Here is a 19,529-nt window from a genome sequence, read left to right on the forward strand (position 1 = left end):
CAGTGAATGGAGTTCAATGGAGAAAGTTGTTGTTGTTGTTTTGCACCATGCTAACCAGACAAACCCTGACCTCTGGCACTTTCCAAAAAGCTTTCCTTGGCACACTCCCCTTATGCCACTGGTCAGACAAACACAGACCCATTCCAAACTCACACAAATGATTAAGCCAGGATGTTGCTGCGTTGAAACTGCCACAGAGCCATGTTTACAATTTTCTTGAAAAGCCAATTATCTGTGACTGAAATATATTTGGAAATTTTAGATGAAGTTGGGATAGGACAAAGTATTTTCGGTTGCACTTTATTTAACAAGATGTGCCCCTACGTGTGCTTACAGTGTACTTACCTAAAAAAGCTAACTACAGGGATTAAAGTAAGGTTTATGGGTAGGTTCAGGGCTAGTACCTAGTTATTGCAATTACTATAATAAGTACATACTGAGTAGTATGTACATGGGGAACAGGACTGTAAAATAAAATGCTACCATATTTTCACAACAGATTTAATTTTGGTCTTTTCTCTACCTGCTGGTCACTACTTTTGTACATTTGTGCCTTCCTTTTCTTTTTTGACATCCTCTGTTTCTTTCTCACTTTCTCCACCTCCTTCCTTAGGGACACTGAGATTGATGAGTTGCGTACTCAGCTGTCTCGTATGCAAGAAGACTGGATTGAAGAGGAGTGCCACCGTGTAGAGGCTCAGCTGGCTCTAAAGGAGGCTCGCAGGGAGATCCAGCAGCTTAAACAGGTTGTAGAAGTTGTCTCATCCAGTCTGGGAGACACCGACACTGGGGTGCAGAAGTGCTTCCAAGACATAAACCTCCAGAACCACAAGCTAGAGTCTTTATTGCAAAGCATGGAGTTGGCTCAGGTCGGGACCACCAAAGCAGGAGAAGCCCTAGTGGGTGGAGGGGTGGTGAGGGCAGGGCTGGAGGTCAGCGAGGGCCTGGAGGAGTCTTCAGAAGGCTCCCCAGCTCGCTCGCTTACCCGCAGCTCTACCTACACCAAGCTGAGTGACCAGACCGGCCCGGAACGTGGGGGGAATGAAAACGGCTGTGACATTCCATGTTTGTCAGGCGAGGGCACGCAGGACAGCGGGTTTGTTTGCTGCGGAGAGAGTGGAAGAGGAGCCAGCAAGGCAGACCTGCTCCTGGAGGCTGCATTTCTGTCCCAAGAAACTGCTTCGCTGCTCAATGCGTACTCCCGCCTGCCACACTCCTCCACCTATGAAGCGCTGTGCAACAGTGAGTCGGGAGCTGTACCACTCCTCTGCAGTGGGATCGGAATGGGGACCAGTGTTAGCATAAGTAATCCATGTCTGTCCCATCATCATTTATACCTGCACCACCTGCGTGAGCAAGGCATTCAGACCGACCATTCTCCAGCTTCAGCGCCAGCACATGGCCCCAGTACATCTTTTAACTCTGATCTGGACACTATTGCTGAGCGTACCTTCCGCTCTCAAGCCTGCAGCCCGACCTCTACCTGGATGTCTGATGAGGGAGATGATCTGGAGTTGTTAGCTACAGAGTCAGCCATTACAGCAACTTCCATTGGCACTGATTTTTCCACTAAGTCTGCACCGGTTGTTGCAATGGAGCCTTGTGCACCAACTGCATCAGTTCCAAAAGGACCTGCATCTTTAGCGTCGATCCCCATGGAGTCCCCGGTCAAGGAGACTACTGTTTCAGAGTCTCTTACAGACTTGACAATCACAACAACAGCTTTGACCACAGAGACCATCGTATCTCCAGTTACCAACTCTGTTCAACTTCTAACAGACCCTTTGCCAAACCCTGGGACCTCGCCTTGCTCGGTACAGACTTTGGTCGAGACGGAGGAGGACACCCTTCCACAGACCACTCAGCCTCGTAGTGTACTTACAGAGGCTGGGGTTGCAGGGGATGATGTAATCAATATAGGTTCCGATGATGAAGATGAGGTTGACGAGAGCGCTACAAACACCGATTCCAAGTCGCCTGGCTGCGGTTTACCTGTAAAGAACTACTGGAGCCGGCACTTCCTAGTGGATTTGCTTGCAGTGGTCGTGCCAGTGGTCCCCACAGTGGCATGGCTTTGTCGGGGTCCACACCGTGATGGTCAACCAATGTACCATATTGGTTCTCTGTTGCGGGGTTGCTGCACTGTGGCCCTCCATTCCCTGCGTCGAGGAGGTGGTCTTCGGCACTACCCCGCAGGAGGAGGTGGTCCAGGAGGAATGAATATATGAGACCTTCTCTTCTGTCTTGGGAAGCCCTGCAGCCAGTGATATCACAAGATGTGCAATAAGAGAGTGGCTAAAACTTAAACTGAATTGAGGCAACCTCTGGAAGCATAGTGTCTGAGCACAGCACCTTAATGCTGTGGTTCTCTATGGTCTATATTCAAAAGGAGATAAGAATGAGGAAGAGGAATCACTAGCATGTATTTACACCTACAAATAAGATGCTCATGAAGACTAGCGAGCTTTCATCTTTCTCCACAACAGCTACACTGAAAATAGGCGAGATTGTGTGTTCTGAATTACTGACACAATTACTGACCCCTTTAATTACGCTTATTTCGAGTGAAGAATAAGTGATGGGAAGGAACTGACCTTTTGTGCGTCACTCTCACTGTCACTGCGGAGGGTGTGTGTGCTCTATATGCGAGTTGATTTATCTGAGCGAGTGTTTTTGTTGTGTTAATGTACAGTGCAGCCAAAGTACCTGGATTACTAATGGCCATCATTGTTGTAGCCGTGAGTGCAGTAGTTAGCTGTCCCACTACTTTTGCCTGTGTGGCTCAGAGCAATCAACTTTTCCCCTTAAGGAGTCAGGCAAGCACCTTCTCATCTATTTATATGCTTTGCATATACAACTCGTGTCCTAGATAAATGCTGTCACAAAATGATATTTAGTCCATCTGGGGTATTTTAGAAAATGTATTCTTTATTTTAGGCTCAAATAAGTGGGAAAGTTTGATGGTTGAGAAATGGGAAATAGGAAAAGGGCAAAACATTTTAAGTAATAATATTATCAGTAAAAAGATTCAGCGTTTAGACAATGATCAGGGTTAAATTACTCTAATCGGGTCATGGGAGATTTTTCACCAGAAATGAATTTTATGATTTTCTTTCACTGTGTGACCATCAAAATACTGTCATAGCCAAATGGGTTTTTTTTTTTTTTGGATAAAATGCTAAGCTTAACAATAGGTGTAATGTTATGGTATTGACGTAGCTAATATGTTATTTCAGAAATACCATGTAATATAATTCCACTAAAAGATCAAAGAAAGAAAAAAATACTTTGTATTGTTACTTGGTATGAAAAGAGAAATATAAAACTTGTTGAAAGTTTATTAAAAAAAAATAGCATGCAGAAACAAATCTGATTCCAAACATTTGGCCATGACTTTGTTCATGTTAAACATTCATTTGACTGACACCAAGGTGACGTCGATTGCACTATAATTCACTTTATAAGCAATTACTTGAAGTAAACTTGATTGTGTGTTTCTGTCTGTCCAAAGGCCAATGCATACATGTTAAATTTCACCAACACCACCATTTTAAAGAATCATCACTGATTTACAAAATGTACTTAAAGATTTATACTTTGTGTATGTGACAGCTGGATTGATTAGCCAGAAAACAGTGTACCAGATAATCAGCCAGGCGTAGTTATTTGCATCTCACATATCATCTTATATTCTGTCCCTCTAAACCATTAATAGCCGCTGCCTTTCAGTCTACCTCCCTCTGATATTGTGTACAGTGTATGTGGCTGGATATATTCTTTTTATTTGTTGTCTGTTTACAAAGTTCTCTATCAAATAATTTGCTGCTTTCTGTTGTGCAGATTTTGTGCGGCATCTGTGAAGTTTCCAGCACTTGATATTTATTCTGCTTGACAATCTTAATTTGTGCTTTATGTGGCGTCAAGTGCATACACGTGTCTTTAATTTAGTCTAGTCCCTGCACTTTTTACCTCATTCCAACTAGGCGCTTATTAAAGAACCTTACAATAGATTAGAAGAAAAGAAGGGATATTCCTGATTTTTTGTTTTGTTTGTTTAAACTATGAATGTGTGGTTTTCAGATATAACGGAATATGAGGTTAATGAGATTGTAATCAAGCGCTACTTCAAGAACAGGAGGTTTCCTCCAAACTGCTACTGTCTGTTTGTCAATGAAATGTACGTAAATAACTATTGCATTAGTTATCTGACCAGATAAATGTTTTACGCTGATGTAAATCTTTGTATAACTGCTGAATTGACACACAAGGCCTTGATAAGATTTTCTTGAATTTTTTGAAGCCATAGTACTAGCAGAGATGTGTATGTTGGCCCTATATGCTGGTAAATTTGAGTAATAATATTTCTGTCATATTATAGTTATTTTATAAAAAAAAAAAAAAAAAAAAACTTTCAAACAGCATTCAACACTTGTCTTGTGTAAGTGTGTGCTGGAGATTTGTGTTGCAGCATCAGTTATTCTTAGGGTTAGTTCACCCAAAAATGAAAATTAAGTCATTAATTACTCACCCCCATGCTGTTCCAACCCCGTAAGACCTTCGTTCATCTTCGGAACACAAATAAAGATATTTTTGATTGAATCTGAGAGCTAGATCAGTCCTAGATAGACTGCCTAAGGGACTGGCTCTTGACGGCCCATAAAGTCATTAAAGAAAAGGTTTAAATATTCCATGTGCCTCCAGCGGCTCAATTATAAGTTTATCAAGCGACGAGACTACTTTTTGTGCGAAAAAAAACATAAATAACGACTTTATTCCACTATTCCATTACTTCCTTATGGGCGCATGCGCGAGAGCTGAGACGAGGACGTTCTCATTCGTCTACTTCTTGTTACCGGCTGCTCACCGCTTAGGAGTTTTACCGCCCCCTACCGTATAAGATGATTTGCTGATATAGCTGGAAGCGCAAAACTTTCTGTTTACAAGCAGAGGAAGATGCGCGCTGTACATACGCTTTTCAATTTGCGTATTTTCCGCACTATAAGGTGCACTTAAAAGCCTTTAATCTTCTGAAAAAACGACAGTGTTCCTTACAATCCGGAGCGCCTTATATATGGATCATCATTTTATACGGTAGGTGGCGCTAATACTCCTAAGCGGTGAGCAGCCGGTAACAAGAAGAAGAAGAAGAATGAGAACGTCCTCATGAGAATGTTTTTCTTTCTGCATTTGGATGGTAACTGATAATCACAGATTATTTGCTTTAAAGCCTCAGATCCACCATTAAGAAGTCTACCGATATTAATACATGTTAGTTTACTAATAAAGTATTTGTTACGTTTCTTCCGAGGTTAACAGCACTGTGTCTGAGAATGGTAACTGTCTGTTTCCTTTTATCACCTTCAAATATGGTTAGAAGACTTTAGTACCACATATTCTGCAAATTATTTGGTTAAATGAAAAGATTGAAAGTGGTTTAGCCACCAAAAAGTCATAAACCATGTGTTTTTCTTTCAGATCATTGAAATGTAAAATTGGTGGGAAACTGACACTCACATCAGCAGTTTAGTGTCTGTTAAGCGGGATTATACGACTGTGCCTACAAGATTTGATTTCAGAGAGGTACATTTGTTATAGAGATTTTTTCTTACATAAGAAGTCCAATGACGTTTACATTTTTCATCTGGCACTTCAGTTTTGGCTCTGTATTGTCTAACAGCACCCTAAGTGGAACCAGTCTTGTAAGTCTGGCAATGTTTCATATTGTCTATTGATATTTTTGTGTAGAATAATATTTTTTATGGTAATATTCGTGTGAACAGACATCACTGCAACACATTGCTCTTGACCAACATCGCTCTGTAAAAGGATCTATATTAAACAGCATGGTGAACAAAGAGTTCTTGCTACTTTTAATGTTTTTACATCCGTTGTTTCAAGTTCCTAATCATCTGGAAAAGAGCAAATGTGTAAAACATTTTGATTATATATATATATATAGAGCAATATTCTCCAATGGTATCACCAGGATGATTATTTATTTTGTAATAATTTCAGTATTCAGGTTACATTCGAATATAAATTTTTAGAGACACTAAAACATTTACAGGATAATGACAGAATATCATCAAAGATTAAACGCCTAAAAAAAACATGTTCACAATCAATAAGAAATGAGTTGTGACATTACAAATTCTGGCCAATGATTCATTCTGGCAGAGTACAGCTGTCTTGGCATATAGATGTTCAAAAAAACAAAGTGTTTGTGCATAGTGGGAGAAATGGAAAAGATAGGAGTGTTGAAGCTAACGCTTTTCAAAAAGGAAGCTCAGATTCCGTTTTTAACCCCTTTCCTCCCAGCCAAATTAAAATAATAGAATAATAATAATAATAATACTCAGTTATGACGATGGATTATTATATAACATGTAACATGACAACAATGACATGAAGGACAGAATCAAGAACTAGAAGGCAAAACAATAACAGCCAACAAGTAAAATAAAAAGGCCATTTGTACATGTTATAAATGAATGTGATTGAGGAGGTTTATCCCATCAGTGATAGATGACCCATGAGGTGGAAGGCTCAAATGGGAAGGCTAGAGATTGTAGGCATTGTGGAAAGGGGTGTGAGTGTACTCCTGTGTTCAGACCTCAGGCACAGAGTGATCCATTGAGGACTTCAGCAGGCCGCTTGACATCCTGCAATACACAGATTACAGCTGTCATCGGAACATTTTGCCTGACGATTATTTTTGACTCAAATTTTTCAGATTATTGATGTCTGTTTTTGTTAAGTAAGCTTGATGCACATTAAGAAGTCATTTATTTACAAGTACTATCACAGGGTACGTTCAAATATGTGTTGGTGCAACTGCGAACCCAGAGAGAGCAGTGGCCATGTATAGATATGAAACTGAAATATTACTCAAATGATCACAAAAGCACTGCAGTAAAAGTTTATAGTTTAGGTATAAACACTGACCACAGTAGCGATCAAAATAGAGTAAAACCCAATTTGAAAGTAACTTGATGCTTCAAATAACTATTGTATCAGTTCTGCTGTTGCACCAGTAGACAAGTGACTGTTAAAGCTACACTGTGTAACACTTTTGGTTTATTCTTAGCTAAAAACACTTAGTTCTTTCAAAAATATATGTGCTCATTAATGTACATTTACTTTGTTCAAGTAATAAAGTATTCTCGTGAGTGTATAATTTGCCATTGAAACTACATAAAGTATTCTCGTGAGTGTATAATATGCCATTGAAAATACATACGGGTAAGGGGTTCTAGTGTCGCCATGTTGCCCCTCCATCTTGAAAGTAAATTAGCCAAAGAGGGACATACCCATTAATTCAAGCTTCGCCTTTCGCGTTTACGTTTGAGTTAACACTCATGGACGAGGTAGAACTGGAAGCCATGTTACTCTTGGACTACACTGGCCACCGTAGGAGTTAAAACGAAATCGGAATTGAGAGGAACAGAAACTAATATTCACTGGATGGTCAAATACCTTTTCACCGCTAGATGGGGGTAAAAATCACACAGTGTAGCTTTAAAAAAATGCATTTGCAATTGAATCATTCAAGAGATGTTAAAAACACTGATTCATAGGGTAATGAATGTCTTCGAGTGAGTCATTTAGTCAACCATTTAAACCGATTTGTTTTTACATAATTCATATTAACTAAAAAAAAAATTTTTTAAATAGACTGCAGCAATTAACATTTTGTCAAAACAGAGTAAATTAGTCAGTTATTTTGTTGTCTATTCAGACAACAAATAATGGGAAAAACTTTTTTCAAGAAATTATGATTCTCAATTTCTCCTGAATCGTGCAGATTTGATGGTGGGTTAAGGTTTACGGAAAGGCTTAACAGTGAAATTATAGATGTAAATACCGAAATTATTTATAGCTATAATTTTTTAAAACACACGTACAATTTATTTCTTTATTTAGTCACTGCTATACTACAATTATTAAATAGTTTAGGAGTATATAAAAAGCTGGGTCTCACTTCTTAATCATGTGGTCGTAGATGAACTTAGGCATGATGGTGATGGTCATGGCAGTAGGAGATGTGGTCAGGATGTCCTTGATCTGAGTGTCCTAGAGACAGAAAACAAAATACTTTACTCCACAAATCTCAAATTGATCAAATAATTTGATTTCTTATAGTAAGTGATAGATATGGATCTCAGTTTAACACTGAAATGCCTTTTTTAACATTTTATTTTATGGGTTTGTGATTTTACTATAAAAACAATTGGTACTGGGACATGACAGAGACCACATTTAAAGGCATATTCTGGAAAATAAAATAAAAAACTCACCTTGAGTCCAATGACGTTCTGGCCGTTGATCTCGCAGATGTAGTGATCTGTGAGCAGGCCATTGCGGGCAGCAGAACCATCCTTCACTAGAGACGTGATGCGCCCAGATTTGAAGATGAAGCCCACGTGGCCAGAGCTGTCTTTATGCATGGTGACTGTGCGCTGGAATGGTCTGGAACATATAGTTGAAAATGATTTTTTGATTCAACCCCTTTTTTATGTAATCATGATATTGCATTAAACAGTAATGCAAACAGTAAGAGTGAAGAGAGAAATGTCAACTTCAAAATCGTTGAGAGCAAGGCGACCATTTGAGCTTATAAAACTTAAACTTTGTAATTTTTTTTTTAATGAACGATCGTTTCGCTTGATAAGACTCTTATTCATCGTCTGGAATCGTTTAAAGCCCTTTAAAGCTGCACTTAAAACTGTCTTTTGGACCTTGAATCGTTTAGTTAACAGTAACGTGCATTATATGGAGAAAAATCCTGGAATGTTTTCATCAAAAACTTAACAATTTTTTCGACTGAAGAGAGAATGACATGGACATCTTGGATGACATGGGGGTGAGTAAATTATCAGCAAAAGTTTTTTTTTTAAGTGAACTACTCCTTTAACTTGGATCAATTAGGAACTTTCCTTTTCATATTGCGTTCAAAAAAATCATTCAACCACCAGGAGGCAGCAAAGAACGACACAAATATAATAATACACATGTCATGCTGATGCTGTCAAATTTCTATGAATATTTTGTTAGTGTAATATACACACACACACACACACACACACTTTAAATTACAATAAACTTTTACAATGTTACACTTTTCGTTATTTTTGATCAGCCTGTGTGAACATAGGAGACTAATTTAAAAAAAAAAAAAAATTCTTACTGACCCAAACATGTACTGTATAGATATAAATGACTGACCTGTCACGAACGATGAGCTCGATGCGTTGTTCAGGTGCTGCCTTCAGAGCTTTGTGGGCCTTATCTGAGCTCCAGCCAGCAACATTCTGCCCGTTGATCTGCAGGACCTGATCTCCAAAACGCAGACCACCCAAAGCCGCTGGAGAGTTTGCCTGCACTAGCTGGACAAACACTCCCTAAAGACAATGACATACATGAAGATAAGGACATCTGGCTGCTGCTGATGATGATAACAATGACACATATGCTGAGAATGATGTTGTAATGCCTTTTTAACCCACATACCAATTACTCACTCAAAACAATAAATCACAACACCAGTCATGACTCTGAGAAAGTGTTAAATGCGAAGAGCTTTACTCACATTATCGATATCTTTGAGTCGGAGGCCGACCTTTCGTTCCTGGTCTTTGCAGATGATGACCTCACGAAGACCTGGGCGAATCTCTGCCCTCCGGATACCCACATCTGCACCAGTCACGGGCCGCACCATGCCACCCAGACAACTTGGCACTGCCACTTGCTGCGAGGAGATAGAAAACCATTTTTATTAATTCTCATATGTGTGAGTGTATTGGTCACATACAACACTAACATTTACTTTTGTAGAATCTGCTTGTGAAGTCTGAATCATGCATCACCTTTTCTGGGTACAAACCCTTGTCAGATACCAAAAGCAAACAACAAATGGTACTAATACACACTCACAGCATGCCATTAAACTACAGGGGGAAAATTGAAAGAAGAAAAAAAAAAACACGATCCTAACTCTATCTCATCCCAGATGGCCAGACAGGGATTTATCTTTTTAAATAATCGTTTAATTGGCGTCCAAGAATCCTTGAGCCCTGAGAATATACAGTAGCATCACGTGACACGCGAGTTTATAAAAGCGTACCTTTAATGTGTAATATGAATAAATAATGTTCAGAAACTGCTGTTGAGCTAGTATTCTCACTTGAAACAACTTGAGGCTTGGACCTGGAAACAGTATTTCATACACACGGCTTAACAAGTGGATAGCAACTGCTGTCCATGCAAATGGTCTAATGCAGTACTAATGCAGATTCTGCCTAATTAAACCTGGATATGAGTTACTATTAGAGCTAGCAGAGTGTCACATTCTTCAGTGTCACATGATCCTACAGAAATCATTCTAATATACTGATTTGGTGCTCAAGAAACATTCCTTATTATGATCCATGTTGAAAACAGTTGTAATGCTTAGTATTTTTGTGCACTGTGATGCACTGTTTTCAGGAATCTTTATAGAAATAAAATCTTTTTGACCCCAAATTTATTGGTAGAGTAAATGAATTTTTATTTTTATCATTAAAGATAGGACAGTGGAAGTAGTGACAGAAGTAACAGGGGAAGAGAGAGGCGAATGGATCAGGAAAGAACAACAAGCCGGTGTGGTGAAGTGATGAATCCCAGCTTAGGACCCCAGTAGTATGCCTGATCGAAAGGTGTTCTCGCAATTCTTAAATGTAATCAATCAAACTTTAATTCGTGTAATAATCTTTAATATCCATAATATACATTTTTTTGAATTACAAGCATGTGGTGTAATAATTAATTCTTAAAAAGATTTATACCTGTATCATATTTGTTATAGAAGTTTTTTTATCTAAAAATATCATAGATGGTGTAAAAAAAATAATTATCTCTAAACATTTCGGATATCTGTATGCTATGCTACTATATCTAAGCTAACTAAAAAAAAAACCCACTAAGAATGATAAATGTTTCATTTGACAATCTATAGATTCGGATATATACTAGTATATGAAACATTCAAGTTAAAAGACAACAATGGTCTTTATAACATAGTTCAAACAACTTCTATAATAAAGTGATATCTGCATTGTAACCTGGCGCTAAAGTGATTACCCATAAAACGTGCATTGAACCATTGGATTCATTGAACGTACATCGGATTGCTCGGGACTTGAATCCGAGATTGCTGCCCACAAGACTATGGCTCCAACTAATACCTTTTTATTTTTTTGTGTAAAGTTGCATAAATAAGAAAACAAAACATATTAACCTAAGAATATATTAATCTAAAACTAGACCAATACAAACTGTAATTTATTGTTATTGATATCTAATGCATTAACTAATGTGAAAACAATTATTAACCAAAAATGATTGTGATTCAATCGAGTAATTTTTTTTGCTTCTTTTCAAGGAATGAAAACAAGATATTCATATTAGAATGTTCTAGTTTGTGTGTCTGTTTTTCACCCACAGTAATGTTTTTTTTAAGCAGCTTTAAGAATATTAACAATAACGCTGAATGTATGATATCCAGCAGTATTAGTGAAGAGAAATGCATTTCTGGTTTGGTGTTGATAAATGGTTACTTGATCCTTAATTGACGGGGCTGTGATGGTATAAAAACGATTGGGAGATTCTGGTCTAATGTTAAGTACTTGAACAGAACAGTGAATATCATTTTAAGATGCCTTTCGAAAGCAGCCTACATTAGCAACACTCCAACACAGTGCATGAGTCACTCTCCTGAGCTCTGCTTCCAGGAATGATGCTGAAAAGAATTATGGGTTATGCTAAGACACCCTGTGGCCGGTTTGCGCTAGTCACAGAAAAAGAAGGGGAAAAAAGCACAAAAGCTAACACGCATAACTGGCGCCTTTTTCAAAGATTACACAATTACCTTGGCTGCTTTAACAGAGAAAATATTGTCCAAGGCAACAGTGGCATGGATGGAAAAACAGACTGTACTGCAAACTAAACCAGGAAAGAGTGGTTTAGCTTGCACTGCTAGGAAAGCATTTGAGACTCTGAAATGTCATTGTTTGCATACAACAAATATTTAATGACTGGATATCCTTAGAACAGGGAAGAGAAACCCACACTGAACTCTAAAGGCAAATGTGTCCTCAGAGACAATCAACTTTTGTGCTGTTTTGTCATTTGTATTTAACATATTTATGCCATGCTAAAGCAACAGAAACATGCGCATACTTACACTGTCAGCCACCGGCACCAGCGCAAGGTTTCTCTGGACCTCATCACTGTTCAGACTGAGGCCCATATAATCTCCCAGCTCCTCGAGATTCGGATACAGACCTGGATGAGGAGAAAAAATGCATTTCATATTGAAGTTTTGAATTCCCTATCTGATACAGTGCTAATAGCTAAAATAGTAGTGTAGTGATAGTTAACCATGAACCTGTAGATGTTTTATTTTTATTCTATAGTTTAAAAAAAATCCAAGATTGCGTTATAACAGCATTAAGCAAGTGAAAAAAGCAGAACATAGAATAACAGAGAACTGTGAAGAACAGAGTTCAAGTGTCAGTGATCCTACAGTCGCCGGTTTCAGATTCTGGCCATGAATGTTTCCAACCAGTAATTATTTCCTGAGTTGAATCACGGCTACAATGCTTGTTTTTCTTTCTCCTGCTTTCCCCAGTGCTCAGATAGGAAAATGTCTGCCTGTGATGCCTGCCTGTGAAACCTTAGTGTTAGATTTACACAAACAGACTAGCACACCCCTCTGTCTTATAGAACTGTGGTTGACTGTGCTTAACTTAATGAAACCACATAAATACATGGTTATAATCATATATGATTTGTCTACGTTCTTCAAACAGTCTCTGGTATTTACCATGAACATATTTATGGATTTATTATTGCAATGGTTAGCAGCATAAGAAGCCTTTAGAATCGCATATAAATGCTGTATATTTCTGCCTCATATGGTGGTCAGAATCGCCACCGGATCGTATGGAAGTTAATTCAAACACTCGCTGGTGTCTGAGAGTGAGTTATGAGCTGAAAATTGTTTAAAATGTCCTAAATGTTGAAGTTAGGTAGCCTGATATAATAACATGGGAAATTAGACATGGTGTTGACCCTCACTGCCTTTGTTCATGATCACTCCTTAAGCCCCAGTTGGCCTGCTTTGGAGCAAGGTATTCGGCGGGCAAAGAAAAACTTGCCCGTTGGCCCAGATGAAGCCCCGGAAGTGACTGGCATGCACTAGCATGCTCGCTTTTGGCCCGACACGGCTAATGAGAACATATAGGTGGAAGGCAGTGCTGCCTGGATAAGAGGGGTTCAACTTGAGTGCTTGTTTCACACTAATATTAAAAAAAGGAAATAGGAAAGGCTGATGCACTGTTTTTGGAATTGCTGCCAGATCCCCAAAGGCATGTCTTTATTTCCTGTTTGACAATCACACAAACACTAGTATGCCTTTCATCTCTATAAAAACAGCTCTCACTCAGCACTGCAGAAATGAAAGAGAATGAGATGATAATGGAGAGGGAAGCAAGATAGACAACGTAAGAATCATAAGAAGACAGAAAAACAGAGCCCGGACTCACTGGAGCTCGGCATCCCCTGTATGGCAGGCTGTGGCTGGTAGACCCCCTGAGTGATGGCTGGGGTACTGGAAGTGGCATCAGCAAACTGGGATTGTGCCTATAGGAGCAGACCACATGTAAACATTGAATTACTTCAATCCTAGATCTTTTAAAGTGCTTTAATCATAGGGATGGCTACCAACCCTTTAAAAAGCATTTGTTTTTCAATAATAAAGCTTAAATAAAATAAAATAGATGAGATATATTGGCTTGGCAAACTAACTGAAAAAAAGTTCAAGTACTGAAATAAGGAAATAAAAATATTTAAAAAAACACTTAATAGAAATAAAAAATTTACAAATAAAAAGGTCATTCAACATATTAATAGATAGTATAATACACTGCTTACCCTAATGACCTTGTCCACTTTAAGGTCCTCTAGGGATGGGTACAATGACATCCTAGAAAAAAAAAAACACAATTGTCCCAGCATGAAAATGGGGGAAATAAGACATTGTGCATATAAAACAAGAAACCATGCTTTCAGTCATCTCATATAGAGCCATATTGCCTGAGTTGATTTTTCAGCTGACTAGCAACCACATGACTCCAGCGGGAACTGAAACCTATACTAATTAGATAGGCCAGGGAGTATATTAGGAGCATACAGGCAATGACTGATGCTTTAATCAGAAACAAAAACACAGTCAATTCATCAGGATTCTCCATTCTGACTGACACCTTCACTAGTAAGATTCTCTAAAAAATAACACCCCCCCCCCTCCCCCCCCTCCCCCCCATCACACACACACACACACACACACACACGGATGCGTCCCAGCTCTCCAGGCATTAGCTCAGGGGTGGTGTTACTTTCATGTTGTGAAATGATCCACCTATGAGTCCATCTGTGTCTTCTGCACAGTCATCCTCATTGATATTAAAAAACAAACCACCAGAAATTATAACTCCTATAATAGCTGCACTTTCAGACATAGGAGCATATTTCACTTCACAAGAGGCAAATAAAAACCTAAACACTCAGTCCATATGCACAAATCAAATTATTTGATTTGATTTAAAGACAGTCTTGCTCCAATAACTCAAGCAGAAGAGTATGATGCTAGCAACATCAATAATCATGAGTTATTTAATTGGATGAATGCTAACAGCTAACATATAACAATATAATACAAATGGCTTGTATAACAGATAAAATAGTAATAAAATTACACATTTAAATAACTTCAGACTGTTATTTCAAACCTAGTTTTTGACATTTCTGTCTCGGGTTTATTAAAACTATAATTATATCTTATTATTTTATTTAGATAATAATTAATTTTTACTACATGTTACATTTGTATTATATATTTGATGATGATGATGTCTGAATAATATATTATGTAAATTATGTATATTATGTAAATGTTATCTGTCAGTCATATAATGCAGGTTTAGGGGGTCCACCTCAAAGAGCATGCACAGAGAAGTCCAAATTAAACAGGATTTAATGACTCGTAAATGTAAGTACACATTGATGGCCTAAGACACGAAACGAGCGGTTTGTGTGAGAAAACCAACAGTATTTATAGTATATAAACAGTATAATATTGTTTTTACCTCTCGTAATCACAGGCACGTCCAAGTACTCTGAGGGCGAGGGCGCTTCTGACTGCACAAGCACCGGCAAGAGCCGGAAAGCCCCCCGGAAGTGATCTCTCGCGCGCGTGTACGTCACTCATTGTTTACACAGAGATTTAAATATATAAATACTGTTGGTTTTCTCACACAAAGTGCTCGTTTCGTGTCTTAGGCCATCAATGTGTACTTACATTTATGAGTCATTAAATCATGTTTAATTTGGACTTCTCTGTGCATGCCCTTTGAGGTGGACCCTATATACCTCCATTATATGACTGACAGACAAGAATAGAAAGAAATATCAAAATTGAAACTACTGTGGAAACAAAGACACCTACATCTTAGATACCCTTGAGGTAAGCTAAAAAATATCAAAAATTAATTTCAAAATGAACTATCCCTTTAAACACTGCCTGACTGCGCTCTTCATCTTATAGAGGAAGATCAATGAGAAGTTAAGTGCTTTACCGGGAACAAATCCATTACTGGGAATGGGAAGGGGGAGGAAAAAAAAGAGAAAGAAGGAAAAGAGAATGAGCAAGTGAAGTAAAAGAAATTAAACTACTTAAAGAAAGAAAGGAAGACCATGCATGGAAGTTATGAGGGAGTGATTTACAAGTTACTAGAGGAAAGGCCAAGCAGCATGTGATTGATGGGCAGTGACATTAGTCATAATCATATGACAGTGATCACATGACGGATTGTGTATATCAGTGAACAATATCACTGCCTGTAGATCATCAGGTTACTGTACACGTCACGGCAGCAGAAAGCAAGATGCAGGAAATGCAAAACAAGAGCCTACAGCAACACTATCATATGGTTATATAGGCATTGAACAAAGCTAATCTTAAAACAAAATTTCTAGCAAGGAACATTAAGTAACAGCAAAAAGAAGGTATGGTTACGTGATGGGAAATGGGAGAACTTGCACATTGCCTCACTTCCCTAAAGAGACATCCCACATACTAATGGAAATAGTTAGTCGCTCATTACATGAACAAACTGAAATAGGAAACAGGAAGTATTTTGTTAGAATCAGTCCGACTGGAGTACTGGCCCGTGACTGGAAATGAAACAAACAGCCTGGAGACCTATTAAAGACTCTAACGCATGTAGGTTTACAACCAGATTAAAGAGACTTGAGTTGCTTATCCCATAATATCAGATTCGAGACTAAAGCTAAAGCACATGCTCCTACACGCTGTACATTTTGTACAAATCTGAACGTTCACAGACAGAAATAACCACAAAAAAGCAACAACAACAAAAAAAAAAACTCACCCACACGCTCATGAATAAACTCCCACACAAGAGCACACAGAACAGCTCATGCAAACCAACATACACCCTCTTCCCAACATACATAGACCGTGATATGTGAAAAGTAAACATGCACTGAAATATCTGCTGACGATTCATGTCAGAAACAGGCACTAAATATATCAGTCAGGCTCCTACTGCCAAACAAACACAGTCTCTCATCACATAAAAATGTCTCTATGGTACTAAAGGACCATTATTTCCTGTCAAGAGCACTCCTCTAAAGTAGAGATGTCTCTAAATAGTGGACTTATGGAGACAGTGAGCAATCTTCTCACAGACATGTGTGCCTCTATTGTTTGAAGCTCGATCTAGATCAGCTTCTCGCCAGAAAGCAAGTGAATCAACTTTGGGCACAAAGTGTGTCATAAATCAAGCAGGCATAAAGGACAGCAGGGAATCTCATCATTGGCTTTAAGTCAACTGAGGTCAACACCTGTTATCAGTTTATTCATTCAGGTCACGAAACGGATTCAGAAACGGAAGTAGCGGCGGATTTTTTCCATGTTACAACGTACACTAGGAATTATCAAAAAGACAAGAAAGTGAAAGGATTGGAGTCTGGAGTAGAGTCTGAATGTGAATCTTTAACAAAAACTCAAACATTTGTGTTCCGTTAAATTAAAATAATATAATATAAACATAAATCTAAAACAACAGGGAAACAGAAACTATGATTCCAAAAATAAAATTTAATTAAAATTAACACAAGTTACTTTCAAGTTTCAGCTTCAAAAAACTAAACCTATAAATAAATAAATACATTAATAACCATGTTGCTACCTGAGTGTAAATCTGAATTGATCGACCAACATTGTGGAAAGCGTCACTAATGCATGATAATGCAGAAGCAATAGAATGATTTCACACTGCTTGAATATGGTTTAGATGATATCTTTAACTAAATGTGGACTACTTTCCAGTTTCCACGCAGTTTATTACTGACAAATCACCAGAGCAAACTTAAGTTAGGGGCAAAGCCAATGGATAACTGTCCGGTTGAGTGGATGAGGGGCCTTTGGGATGGGGGAGAAATGGGCAAAGCTCATTTTCAGGGAGACTGAATGAGTGCTGAGCATAATAAACAGATCTCCCATGGCAACAGTCTGCAACTCTATTGACTGAGACCAGCAAAGGATTCATGTTGCAATATCCAATCCACAGCTTAAGGGGAAATATAATAAATATAATACCGCTGTCATTAACTAAATATAATATATTGTATAATGACTATGACAGACTAGCTGTGTGACATGAACAGCAATGATAAAATATTTCCAGTAAACTGATGTCATTATGTGGGAAAGTCCCTTCATCCAAAAAAAAAACCCCAACAACAACAAGAACAAAGGAAAACTAGGTTAGAAGCCTTAGGTTTGTCTGTTAGCATCACTCTTTTATTTGTTTGTTTGTTTTCAGCAATTCAGTCATCAATAATTCAGTTCTATCCATTACTGACTAAACATACAGGTATAATCGAAAGTAAAACTTGTTTCTCAAGAAATTACTAACGTTAGGTTTCAACATATAATACGCAACATGCGTCACCTGGAAATTTTGATTGAATGTTAACGTTACGTGGCAAACATCAAATCATGTTTCACTGACGAACAATGTGGAACTGTTATATGTATAATCATATTAACTGACTAAACGTGCATTTAAAGAGAGTTGAGTTATAAATGTGATTTTTCTTCCCCTCTCTCTTTTAAATAAAATCTAACAGTTTATCTAATTTAGGCTATAAATATTTTCTCCTCAAAATTACCCAAAAACTGCAAAAGCGATAAAAGCACGTCAACTGTTTATATATATATATAAAGTGAGGTTTTATACTCTGTCACCATAAAGTAAGCAGACTTAACTCAAAATATAAACAGGCGAACTGGTAACGTTAGACTGTTAATGTTGTTTAGCTCTCGAGCTAACTCCCTTAGCAAACCACACAATCATGCTAATTACACGAATAAAGTTCGATTACTTTCTCCTTAAAATAATGGCCAGGTAATGCGTTACAAAAAAATGTCCTTAAAAACAAAAACATAATACATATAAAGGGATGAAGAACACGGTAAAGTGAGCACTAACACGTCTTTGTTCTTCGTGTATGTTAGCAGCAGCCTGGTTAAGTTTAGCTTCGGTTAGCCAGCGAGTCCCACATACCTAAATGACTCAATAAATCACTCTAAAAATCATTGAAACAACAATATTCAGGTTAGAAAGTATCACGTCTTACCTTTCGGCTTTCAAACGAGTGACTTCTGAAGAAATGGGGTAAATGTAATGAGAAGGAATGTAAACAAGCTGAGCGCAGTAAATGGGACCCTTTTCCTCTTTAGGTTGGAGCAGAAGTGAACAACATTAGACGGGAGGTGATGAGAGACAGAAAGTATGTGTGTGTGCGTACAGTTTCTATTAGGCTTTGCAGCTCAGTTTACTTCCTGCTGTAGACTTCATTGTTTCATGACGTTGTTCGCTTCTCATTTATCTTGAGAGGCTGGGCTACAACTTATGTTTATTCTTTTGCTAATTATTAACTTTAGCCCAGCCACTCTGACTGCCAAAAACTAGCATATACTCTAGTTATTGTTAATACTGTAAAAGTATTGGACTGATCAGAGATCTCGATATTCTTGATGATAGTGGTGGGATACCAAATTAACAGTTCTAACAAATCTCATTGACTAGTTCATTAACTACATCATATAATCATAAAAATATGTTTTGGCTGATTCTGTCTATGTTGGTTTATTTTGTATAAATAATAAAGTGCTAAACATCAGCTGTCAATTAATTGTTGAATCTCATTGTTGTAAAGCACCTTAAACTGTGTAAGAATGTTTAAGGTAAAATTCTCCTGCTCTTCAGCTTACATGTATTATAATAGGAGTGCCTCTGAACTCAAAGGATTTGCATGTGTACATAGAATAAAAACAGTGAAGGAACTAATGTAAAATAACAGAAGCAAGCAACATTTTCCAAAACATGTACAAGCACTTA

At 38.0% G+C, this 19,529-nt stretch overlaps 2 protein-coding genes across 12 annotated transcripts in view; one reads left to right on the top strand and one right to left on the bottom strand.

The window, feature by feature from the left end:
• Positions 1–6,267, top strand: part of snphb (syntaphilin b) — a 19,153-nt gene extending 12,886 nt beyond the window's left edge. For all 11 annotated transcript variants that reach the window (XM_039651965.2, XM_089124564.1, XM_039651966.2 and 8 more), the window contains one exon: positions 614–6,267. In XM_039651965.2, the coding sequence (XP_039507899.2) occupies positions 614–2,228 (1,615 nt within the window). In that variant the 3' untranslated portion in view covers positions 2,229–6,267. The remainder of the gene's footprint in view (positions 1–613) is intronic.
• Positions 5,975–18,979, bottom strand: sdcbp2 (syndecan binding protein (syntenin) 2). The gene is made up of 9 exons (XM_039651974.2): positions 18,766–18,979; positions 13,972–14,023; positions 13,584–13,680; positions 12,221–12,321; positions 9,590–9,748; positions 9,226–9,401; positions 8,298–8,469; positions 7,982–8,073; positions 5,975–6,662 (listed from the first exon to the last, which is right to left on the bottom strand). The coding sequence occupies exons 2-9, from the start codon at positions 14,020–14,022 to the stop codon at positions 6,608–6,610; spliced, it is 903 nt and encodes a 300-aa protein (XP_039507908.2). The 5' UTR covers position 14,023; positions 18,766–18,979; the 3' UTR covers positions 5,975–6,607.
• Positions 18,980–19,529: the final 550 nt, after the last annotated feature.

This window comes from Pimephales promelas, chromosome 20 (genome assembly GCF_988280905.1).
Source record: "Pimephales promelas chromosome 20, fPimPro1.hap1.1, whole genome shotgun sequence".
Classification (NCBI taxonomy): domain Eukaryota; kingdom Metazoa; phylum Chordata; class Actinopteri; order Cypriniformes; family Leuciscidae; genus Pimephales; species Pimephales promelas.

Bases quoted from the DNA above. Each gene is read 5' to 3' on its own strand.
- sdcbp2 (XM_039651974.2), bottom strand. From the start codon at position 14,022: ATGTCATTGTACCCATCCCTAGAGGACCTTAAAGTGGACAAGGTCATT. The intron at 8,470-9,225 runs GTCAGTCATTTA...TATATGTTCCAG, and splicing joins GAGCTCATCGTTCGTGACAG to ACCATTCCAGCGCACAGTCA. The intron at 8,074-8,297 runs GTGAGTTTTTTA...TTCTGTCTCTAG, and splicing joins AGAACGTCATTGGACTCAAG to GACACTCAGATCAAGGACAT.